Raw genomic sequence first — 12,031 nt, 5'->3', positions numbered from 1 at the left:
ATTATAAATGACTAAAGCGTATAAAATCACTGACATCAACAGATTGTAAAACTATGTTGTCAATAGTTGAAATCTATTTCACCAAAATACAGTTCGGTGCTATATACTGTCAAATCAAAGATTAAAATCCATAAAATCTATCACCAATAAATCGCTGAGTTTGACCATGATTGATCGTTTCCACAACATCATAGCTTATTGGGAGACTAGCACCTAGGTAAATACTCCACCTTTCATTGGTGAGAATCCATAGCAATTGAAGCAAGCAAATCAACGTATCCATCATACACACACTTCTCACTTCTTAATTAACCAAGAAGGAGATCCAAATCACCGGTATTCTCATACCAATTGAACCAAGCAAATCGACATATCCATCACAGACACTTCTTTATTAACCAATACACTTAAAACGGAGATCCAAATCACAAGTTCACAATGTGGTCAAAGATGAAATTCAATCTCTTGGAATACAGCCATCAAAATTTTGAATTACATGAATGTGAAGTGATCCTTGGCTTCCAGAGACAACCATCAAAATCAATAACAAATGTTCACAGAAACAACGGTACAGCACACCACACTGCGAAGTAAAATGTGTTGTGCCTACAAAATCACTTGATGTCTGTTGACCTAACCAATTACCACACATTGTCCAATATCCAAGAGAATAACGAATCATCGTAAGTAAACAAGCATTCCAGGCATTGCAAAATTGGGATTTTATATTAAAAGTAAGGCATGATCTTAAATTTAAATGGGAGACCACTAGTTAGTCAATTATCTCCATAAATTAAGATAACAAATTGAAGTATAATGTTACGCAACACAGAAAATACCAAAAGAAGAGACCCTCAACAAAATTTCTGTCATTTGTAGTCAATTCCCAAAATTTCCTCAAATCAAAAAAACAGAATTCATTCGCAAATAAACCATATGCAAAAGATACCACATGGCTTGATCTCAATTGTCTTGATATTTATCTAATTTTTTAAAATCAGATGCATAAGATGCAGGCTGACTATGTGCAACTTGCACTGTTTTTTATAACAAAACATTTGGACAGCATTTCTGGTGCGCATTAGCTTGCACCCATTCTTTGCACAAAGACAAGCCTACCTGTAAAAGGGAAATAAAAAATGTCCATGAAAATCACATCAAATTCGGATCTTTCTATTAAAAATCACATCACATTCAAATATTTCTGTCAATAATAGAAACACGGGTCTTTCCTATTAATAATCAAAACACAGAACTCGTGTTAATCCAATACAATATTTCTGTCAATAATAGAAACACGGATCTTTTCTATTAATAATCAAAACACAGAACTCGTGTTAATCCAATAAGATAATAGCAACAATGAATGCAACACTTTTCAAGGCACAATCTAACCAGTAGATATTTTGGCCTTTTTTGATGCAAATATATGATACAATTCTGGATAAGGCTGATTTTAAGAGTTTTTGAATGCATAAACGGATTCAATGCCCTGAAACAGTCGGATTCTACAATAAAATCTCAGCCAAATTTCAAACAAAATTAATCAGGTTTATAAAAACAAAAACAAAAAAGTCCAAAACTCTATTAATAAGAATACACTATTTTTAATACTTCATAACCATTAAACGGAAAGGCATAAAATAATGCCTACACTACAAGGCAAGATTAAAGGGCATCAAAATGGTCAAAAAAGAGCCTTAAAGTCTAGAGAAACCATTCAATAAACCATGAAACAGAAAAACATAAAGATAGCATACGAAACAAGACAAGATCAAAGAAAATGTGTCAGGAAGGGGAGAGGTGCTCTATGGCCCCAAGAAAGTTAAAGTTAGGATGCATGCCAAACAACCAAGCTGAAACTTATGCCCTCTACCAGGGGATTCTATCACTGTTTTGGTAGACTCCCTCCTTATTCAACATTGGAGGAGGGCTACCAGGGGATTATATCACTGTTTTGATAGACTCCCTCCTTATTCAACATTTGGTCATTTAGTGAAGGGCTCCTCTCAGAGGGACAAAAAATTAGAATGTCTTATGAGAAACATTAGGAAAGCAGTTGTCTATAACGCGACTTTTTGAAAGCTTTTCGGGTGGGTTTTTCCGGTCGAAATCCGGCAGGAATTTATTGGAATCGCAAGTTTGATAGCTAGTTTCTGCACAATGAAAGCGTCGCAGGGATTTGCGAGGGTGCTGAATCCAAATATGCAATTAAAAAACCATTTTAACTGCAACAAATCAAGATTACAAATCAAGATTTAACCTCAATTTCTTCCGCCGGATTCCGTCACCGGAATCTCCAAAAAGTCGCATTATAGACAACTCCATTAGGAAAGCTGCAGAAGGGTTTCTCTACAATAGCATATTTCCATGTTCTCTTGTGATCTCACTAAAAATGTGGAACTGTATGCTAATGGAAGGTGTACATTAAGATTGGGAGATCGGCTAAATCAGGCTCTCTCCCATTACTTAAAGCTAAATGGATTGGCATTGCACAATTATGAAGGATTTGTGTTATCAACCACTTAAAGCTAAATGGATTGGCATTGCACAATTATGAAGGATTTGAGTTATCAACCAGTTAAAGTATGACACGTAAATTTTGGTAAGAGGTCTCAAGAAACTTTTCTTAAGATTTGCATATAAAAATAAATAAAACAAGAACAAAGAGCATTAGAATGGCCATTGGACAAGTGGATAAAAAGAAAAAGTCTGTACATGAAACCTTTTTTAAACCAACCCTACACATTGGCAGCCATCAGAAACACAACCCACACTTTGACAATCAAAGGACGGGAAAAACACCCCACACCTTCGCAGCCAGCCAAAAGAACATCCCAACTATGGTAGTCACAGCTAAAAGGATATTCTATCCTTAAGCTTGCCCTACGCTTTAGCAGTCAGCTACTCCGGCAGTAAAATATATGACACTATACTCTTGGTCTTCAAAGGAAAGAAATGTCCCATTATACTACACGTCTAATCTCTCAGAAAACCATTCTTCAAAGAACTCATAAATTTTAAATCATCATCTGGAATTTATCAAACTTAAGCTTGCCCTACGCTTTCAGTCAGCTACTCCGGCAGTAAAATGTATGACACTATACTCTTGGTCTTCAAAGGAAAGAAATGTCCCATTATACCTATATCTGATCTCTCAGAAAACCATTCTTCAAAGAAATCATAAATTTTAAATCATCTGGAATTTATCAAAACGATGGCAACCACTTCCACATTAATTATTTCAGGGAGCAAATTTTCCCATACAAATACCGAAAAGGCAGAAAAACCATAAAATAATTATATATACTAAAGCCACTCTAACAAGATAAAAATTGCATTATTGCAGCATAAAACAAATCACAGCCCACCTGAAGGCTGAAACTCTAACAGAATTCCAGATACACAATGAACTACAACAAAGAAAGGAGTGAAAATGATACATTCCACATTGTCAATGAATGCCTTTAAGTAAATAGCATATAGCCCCTCCCCGAAAGAAAACAATTAAAAATAATATATCTATGAAGCCAAGGACTGCCTCCAAGCAAAAAAGCATATCCTCCCATCTAAAAATCAAACAAGTAAAAAGCACATCCCCCCTCTTCCAAGACACAAATTTTCGAAAAGAAAATATACTTCTTAAACAAACAGAGGAAGGAAATCACTAAGGTTACCTAGAAAGGGAAAACAGTGCTTGATAGCTTGCTTGGCAGAAAATAATTATGCTGCGAGTATCAAACATTGGATGAAACACACTGACATAAATCATTGGAAAAAAGGTACATTTCATATCAGAGAAGCTCGCCCAAACCATGATGCAATCTGGATAAAAGTATGACCGAAATGAACATTTAAACTTAAGTACTGTAACAGATTAAAAAAAAAATAGCTGGGATCAACAAGACTTCAGTTGAAGAGGCATATTTTCGATATATATAGTTGCATGAATTTTGCATAAGACAAACCTAGGATGATATAGGTTAAGCATTTCACATAATCAGCTATGTTCAAAAACAATTCACATGATGAAGGTTTTCACAAGCAGATTAAAAATGCATGGTACTATGATTCACACTTTCCTAACTTTGAAAATGCATTGCAACGATAAGTGGTTTTCCTGACATGGGTGATAAAGCTTCCATGTAATTAAAAATGTTTCTGACAATGGAAACAAACCGAACATGTAATAAATTAAGAAAATATGATTACAATTCTGAAACTCAGAATGAACGGAATGGAGGATTCCACCAACAGTGAGTTCTACATTAAGCAGAAAGTCTCGGAATCTAGCAAAGGGCAGTCTAGCCAAGGTTTGAGGACCAGCTGAGCAAAAAGCGAGTGTGTACAACACAGCAGAGGAAAATTGGACACAGCAACAGAAGCTGGGTCATCCGGATCATATTAAATATCCAGCTCTGAAAAATATGTTGCAAGTATGTTTTGTATTTAGGAGTCTTTTGTAAAGTCTATGGTAGATTTCAGAGTATAATTGTAGTTAGTAGTCAGGACAACCCACAGAGGCAAGAAAAAACTCATGTGGATGTACTTTAACAGTGAAGCCTATGAAAATACTGAAAACAGCAAAAGGGTTCTGGCCTTGTTTCCAGCTCCCTTTTAATGCAAAATGATAACTGTTTCATTAAAAAAATAATGATAAGAAGAAAATATACCAAAATGTACCAGAAATCACTCTGTATTTTCCTTGGAAAAGTTAAAAATCTCTATTAAAAATCCTGTGGTCATCGACTCAGGGTTTACAATGTAGAGTGTACTTGGAAGAAGAGAACTCATCTTTGAAGTGGTCTCTGGTTATAGGAGGTAAGGTCAACATCTTAATATTTTATGGATATAGACTATGGTGAATGCTATGAACAAGTCACGCAAAAACATTGAATTTTGTTTTTTGGGATATAAAAAAACTTCAAAGACATTTATAGCAAACAGACTAAGGTCTCATAAAGATATATATATCCATCAAGTTCCTTACATTACGCACCAGTTATTTTCAATAATAATGCTCTAAAGCATTGGATGGAACCCAGCCATATGGCATAGATATAAAAAATATATTACTAGGCCTCGTTGAGCAAGATCGAGGTACTTCAAGAAAATTGTCATTCCATCAAAATATAAAACTTCATTACCATTACATATCGGTATACCCACATTGCAATTAACAGCTGCATGCACTTCACATCAATGCACAAATAGCACGCGCAAACAAGAAATAGAACTTTTCAGTACATTCAAATAAATACCTCATATTACGACAAAGAAAGTCATGCACCAAGCATAAACGACAGATCTAGGAAATTTAAGATGCTCGATCAGAATCCGCAACTAAATTTGTCGTAATTTCTTATTCTAAGAGACGACGACCTATGAATGGGAGGGCGGGAGGGGGGGTAATCTAGTAGCGGCAAACCTCGACATAAACATTATAATATCGCATAACTTTCTGGATTCGTTTCCCTTCGCATTTATAGAAAAGAATAATGGCATGGCAAGTATCATTGAGAGTATTGCTCACACATATGCGTATACTCAAAATCTCGTTTTGTGCAATAAAAAAAGGGAGTTCTACACACTTGCAACTCTTTTCTGTGTAACAAATAATACATCAAGTCAACTACAATGTGAAAAACAGAGCAGTTTAGCGTCCAAAGCCATATCAAAAGACTTCATTTCATAGTCATCTTTGATCATCAATCAAGCCTTACTTCTGATAAATTATCATAACCTACCCACACGATACCAACACACTTTAATCCATATAATGCAACAGTGCAACAAGAAAACACTAACTATAATTTCACCAATCATTTCTCTTCCAACAAATGCTTTCATCCATTCAGCGGATCGGCGCGTAAATATATTATCTAACTACCCAAAGTCTTCAAAGAAGTGGAAAATGCCTCAAAATCCCCAGGACCTGAAATGAAATTCACAGGCCCCTACTAACTCAAAACCCGCCAAGGTCGTGAAATCAAATTCACAGGCCACCTTCTTCTAATTTTCAACTTCCTTAAACCTTAAAACCCTAAACAAACGAACAAATACCCAACAATAAAAATAATGAAAGGCTCTCATTTCAATTACCAAATGTGAATTATTCCTTCATTCTTCGGGGATCTCGACCTCCCCTTCGTCGATCTCGGCCTGGACATCCTTGGGATCCTTTCCATCCACCGTGCAGCCGACGGAGAGGCATGTACCCAGAATCTCCTTCACCGACCCGGCCAATTCCTTCGCCATGGACCTCGGCCTCATAACCCTAGCGATCTCAATGACATCATCTAGGGCGATATTTCCATTGTGCTTGATGTTCTTCGTCTTCTTCCTATCTCTCTCGGGCTCCTTCAGCGCTTTTATGACCAGGGCAGCAGCACTCGGCACCACAGCGACCTTGGCCTGCCTGTTCTGAACGGTGAGCTTTACCGTGACCCTCAAACCCTTCCAGTCCTTCGCAGTTTCCTTTGCAATGTCTTCTCCGATCTTCTTGGGCGATAGACCCAGAGGACCGATCTTAGGGGCCAGAGACGAAGCAGCTCCCACTTCGCCCCCCGTGACCCTCACGTACACCTCGACCACTTGGGAAGGATCAAGCTTGGGAGGCATGGCTGTCAAATTTTTCACAAAACACTAAAGAGTCTTCGATATTCTTGCTGCTGCCGCCCTCTGCAAATCTAAACCCCCCTATTCCCGATTCCGAATTTATAAAAACTACAAACGAAAGGAGTGAAAACCCTGAACCCTATCTGAATTTAAGGTTCTAAAAACCCTACGATCGACGGTGCGCATTGGTTGTTGAATCTGGCCCCTTCGATTGCGGGTTCTACGGGATTTAGGGTTAGAGGTCCGTGAATAAATATTTGCATTGTGGTTTCACTCACATAAATATGTTAAACTCTAAACTTGATTGGTTAAAAAGATGTTGAGAAACTTTATATGTAAAAATATATATAGGAACCAAAGTTACATTCATACAAAATTTTTGAGAAGAATTAGAAGTATAGAAAATTAGAATGTAAGGGTTATGAAAGATTACGTATGTAATCTTATAATAATTCCTTAATTTTATAGGAAGTGAGGATTTTATTAATTTATTTATTTATTAAATTTATAATTATATAATTAAACAAAAATAAATAAATATATTATATACATTAATACCAACTCTATATATAAATAGATATTAAGAAAAAATAAAACTAGCAATCCCACATGTTGCAAAGAAAACATTATAAGGGAGGAAAGAGTAACATTAAATTATTACTTTTCCATGATGACATTGAAAATTCTCTCTTTTTGGTTATAAGGCCCTGTAGGAAAGAGTATCATTAAATTATTACCCTTCCATTATGACACTGAAAATTCTCTTTTTTTGGTCATTTGGTGTATTCTCGGTGGAATGTATGCATGTGTGAGAGAGAAAGTTTTGTTGTGTTGTTCTCAGGGTTTTATGGTTGTTGATTGTAAAGCAATTCATACTTTCCAATTTTTGATGACTAACATACACTTCAGCTTATTTGTCTCATGGGACTTTTATGATTTGATGGCAAGTGGTTGTTAACTTTTAATTGGTTTGTTTTATGTAAAGCATGTATGCTCTAGCATGTTTGATTGGGGTGCTTAGTGCCATTATGACATACAAGGTTGAAAGCTAAAATAAAAACCCTAAATTAAAGGGATAGCTAATAAATAGTGATCAATGAGGTTAAAAAATAAACAAATATATATATATATACACAATCAAGGCAATGGTAGTGGAGATTTGTTTTGTCAAAGAATAAGCATTTTGAAGTTCTTGGATTGGTTAGAAGATAGGCATTCAAAGGACACTTTCATCGAAACCATGTTGGAGGCTTTTCTCGTGGATTTTTCCTGTCTAATTTCTCTAAAATCTGGCGGGAATTTATTGAATTCTCAAGCTTGATGGGTAACCCCTACACAATCGAAGTGCCCTAAGGGTTTTTCAAGGTGTTGAATCCATATATAGTCATAAAACCAGTGTAAATAACACAAATCAAGATTTTACTCATTCCAACACTGGAAAGTCCAAAAATTGCACTAAAAACAACTCTTATTTATAAAATGAATTTATTATTATATATAATGTTGAAAAGATTGTCAACAAAGTTCAAATATGTAATCATTGTGCATTAAACTAAAGCACAAATTTTAAATTAAAACCAAAACCTAAATTAAATTAAGTTTGCAATATATCAACCCTATATATATATATATATATATATATATATTATTTTGGAATATATATATATATATGTGTGTGTGTGTGTATGTATATATATATATATATATATATATATATATATATATATATATATATATATTATTTTGAAAATTTTGTATAATCTACTTACAGCTCAAACCAATAAAAAGACGTGTGCAAAAATACAACTCTATCCATTCTTTAAATTTTAGAACAAAATTGATAAAAAGAGATGTGCAAAAATACAACTCAAACAATTCATCTAAATTTTATAAGAAGATATGTGCAAAAAAAATTATAAGATAAAATAAAATGTCTATAATATTGCTGCTACATAAATGTTTAGCAATGAGGAATAAGGTTGGCGTACAAATGTTTGTCAATCAACGTCCCTTACATCATTTGCAGGGACGATGTTTAATCAAGAGAATATAGCCAAACATTTCATTCATGCCTTTTTCCTCATTGGTGTACCTTCTGTTGCATAGATTATCATTAATCATTACAACATAACCAGGCATTTCGTTCATGCCTCAATTTTATGGAAAACATGTATATAATAAAAGTTTAACCAAACAAATAAATAGAAATGTTGCATTTCACTTAGTATTAGCTATTAGTGTTGAATTTGAAAAGAAACACTACTGTTTTATGAAAATATCTCTCTGTTAGAAATTTTAAGAGAATAAATATAATAGAAACATTGCAAAATAGCAGCATGTATCCAAGCCTTGGCACGCGGTTCATAACAGTTCGGGCATTAACCTTTGGGTTTGAGGAAATTTCCAGAAACACTCTACAATTTTCATTACATGTCGAGGGAATTCCAAGTAGATCTATCGTTCAACATCCTGTAGAACTATTCGCCTTGCATTACGTTGTCATTTTCTCTGCTACTGTAACGCTTTAGCTTCCCTTAGCGCAATCATTATCTTGATGCTCGCTTCATCAGCGGTATAATTCAATAGAAGCAGCACATTTTCACACCAAATCATTTTTCCACACTACATTTTAAGTATAAACCACAACACTACGAACAAGAAAAGCCATAACAACGATCAAAGTTAAGGTTTAGGAGGAAGAGCAAGTAAATTCAATATTGTTCGTATATGTGAGAGAAGAGTCTGGCCCATGCTGGTGAAGAACGCTGAAAGTAGTGCAACTTCGGACTGATCAACCTTCAATACATTCAACAGTTAAACCTTTAAAAAAAAACCAGTCAAATACAGTTCTGTGGCAAGGTTTGAACAATAATTTACTCACCAGAAGCAATGTTCGGCAGAATCATGGAGCGTTGTGTCGCGGGCTCTGTAGGATACACAGCAAAAGGAGCCTCCATGTAACCATATCAATCTTCATCGCACAATTGCTGGGGAGTTAGTAACCACGTGGAGGTATCAATCTTCGCCGCGCAATTGCTGGGGAGTTAGTAACTGCGTGGAGGTATCAATCTTCATCATGTGGTTGTTGGGAGTTAGTAATTGTCTTTAGCTATCAATCTCACAGTAGAAGATAGTTCTATCATCTAACATAGAGAATCGAGGGTCCATAATCGCAAATCGTAGTAGCTGGAGGTGTTGATTTCAGAGAGGAACGCCTTACGGCGTAAAAAGGGCATAAAATCACATTTCAAATTCAAGAATTTGATGTTGAAAATGCAACAAGATGATGAAGCTTAGTGAAAAGAAGTCGCCTTCACTAAGTGGGCCCGCGGGCTATTTTTGGCGCAAAGTCTATTTTTAGACATATGGATCATGGTCTATGAGTTGCAGGATGTTATCTGTGGATGATTGGTCATGTTGGTAAAAATAGATGGACCTCTATTTTTAGACATATGGGCGGAATCTATTTTTAGACTGCCAAGCTAAAAATAGAACAGTCGAATATTATTAGCTCTTAATAATATTTGGACTATAAACATTATCTTATCCTCTTGAGCACTTCAGTTCGAGCTACGGATGTGGCACATGCAACTGCCAAAAGGAAATATGCTTTTCTTATGGGTCAGTTGAGCTATTGCATGATGGACTTCAGTTAGAACTCAAGTGATTGAGTTTGGTGGAGTTGATTGAGGAGTTGATGGAGTTGTGTTCAGTTAGTCCAACTGTCAAATACACTAGTGATGAGTGATATGAATTAATTGTTAATTAATTCACTAATTATTAACTCATAAATCAACTAAAGAATACATCAGTTAACTCAGTGCATGGACAGTTCAGTGGAGACAGGTGTTAGAGGTGGAGACTACTATCAGTTGTGACTATAGTTGTGCATGAGATTTTCACAATCAATGATTGAGATTGCCAATGAGGATTGCGCAGTACAAGCCAAGGAAAACGAGCTTGGATCATTCCTATTCTCACATTGGATTGCGCAGTAGAGGCAGGCAGACAACGGAGGAGATTTGAACCTGTGACTTGATTCAGATCTGAGCTAGTTTGTGTGTAGCAGGTGGAGATAGTACTGAGTACTTGTGAGGAGTATTGTACTATGTATTGTTACATGTTCTCTATCATTATAATATATAGATAGTTGGGGGTTTTCAGCTGTATGCTTTCCCTAGTACATACTGTGTTGATATGTGTGATTGATGTTTCAATGTGCGCATGCGATTGTTTTTTATTCTGCAAATTGATGATCAACGTAGAGGAGGTTATGTATTATGCATGCATTCCGCAAATAGTGTATAATCGGGATAATCTCTATGAATAAGTGTTATATTATTCAAAATTTCTACATGGTATCGGAGCGAAGTTGATCATCAGATCTATTATTCAGAAAGTGATTACATTTTATTTCTTCAGGCAGAGTCTGTAATCGGGCCAGGTAGCCTCTGGATTCATCCTTCTTTTGGAAGGTGAGATATCCAGTGAATGCCCATACAATCAATCTCTGTACGAGAAATACTTTGTTCTCACGAATTTTAGATCAGAAGCGGTTGAGTTTTGAGCTGGTGGAATTTGAATTTGCAACAGTGTTTTCTTGGTGTCAAAGTTGAAATGTCTTTCAACGGATTGCGATTGGAGTATGCCCTTGAAGGCAGCTCGAATTATATTGCATGGAAAGATAGGATGGAGGTGGTGTTAGATGACAATGGGTTGAAGGAGTTCATAGATGCTGAGGTCCTAAAGCCTACTGATGCTGCTCACGTCGAGGCTTGGCAAAAGAAGACAACAAAATGTCGAAGGATTCTGTTGGAAGGCGAGAAGGATCACATTGTATCCAGCCTGCATGGAAAGGCTTCTCCATACTTGATGTGGAAAGCGTTGACAGATCTATTTTAAAGCAAGAGTGACCAGAGGAAGTTGGCGCTCAAGGATAAACTCAGAAACATTAAGTGTGAGAATGGAGACAGTATGCCCAAGTATCTCACGAAGTTCACCCAATGTCGGGATGAGCTGGGAAGTGTGGGGCTGATTGTCGATGATGAGGACTTGGTGAGCTTGGCTCTCCTTGGTCTTCCGAAGAGTTGGCATTCCTATCAGGACTCTGTCAATGGTCGAGAGGAATTGCCAGGATGGGAGAGACTTTGGTCGGATCTTGTGCAAGAGGAGATCAGGTGGAATACCAGGGACGGATCTTCATCAAAGGCATCTGATGAAGAAAATTGTGCTTTGGCTGCCAAAGAAAAGAAGGGGAAGGAGAAGGTTTCTCTTTCCGAATCCAGTTCTTCCAATGATGGGAAGAAGGTTGACAAATCGAAAGTGTGATGCTTTCGTTGTCATGAGGTGGGCCATTATGATACAAATTGTCCACGGAGGAAATCCAAGAAGGGATCCAGGGAAGGATCTGAAG

At 36.3% G+C, this 12,031-nt stretch overlaps 1 protein-coding gene across 1 annotated transcript; it reads right to left on the bottom strand.

The window, feature by feature from the left end:
- Nucleotides 1-772: 772 nt before the first annotated feature.
- On the bottom strand, nt 773-6,753 carry LOC149200896 (large ribosomal subunit protein uL11y). The gene is made up of 2 exons (XM_089402815.1): nt 6,103-6,753; nt 773-1,119 (listed from the first exon to the last, which is right to left on the bottom strand). Exon 1 carries the CDS (start codon nt 6,619-6,621, stop codon nt 6,121-6,123), a length of 501 nt encoding a protein of 166 aa, XP_089258941.1. The 5' UTR covers nt 6,622-6,753; the 3' UTR covers nt 773-1,119; nt 6,103-6,120.
- Nucleotides 6,754-12,031: the final 5,278 nt, after the last annotated feature.

This window comes from Pinus tabuliformis, chromosome 2_1 (assembly GCF_031772625.1).
Source record: "Pinus tabuliformis cultivar Carrire ecotype Pingquan chromosome 2_1, CPIR1, whole genome shotgun sequence".
Lineage (NCBI taxonomy): Eukaryota > Viridiplantae > Streptophyta > Pinopsida > Pinales > Pinaceae > Pinus > Pinus tabuliformis.
The sequence above is the reverse complement of the archived record's forward strand: the minus strand, read 5'-3'. Positions and strand labels throughout refer to the sequence as shown.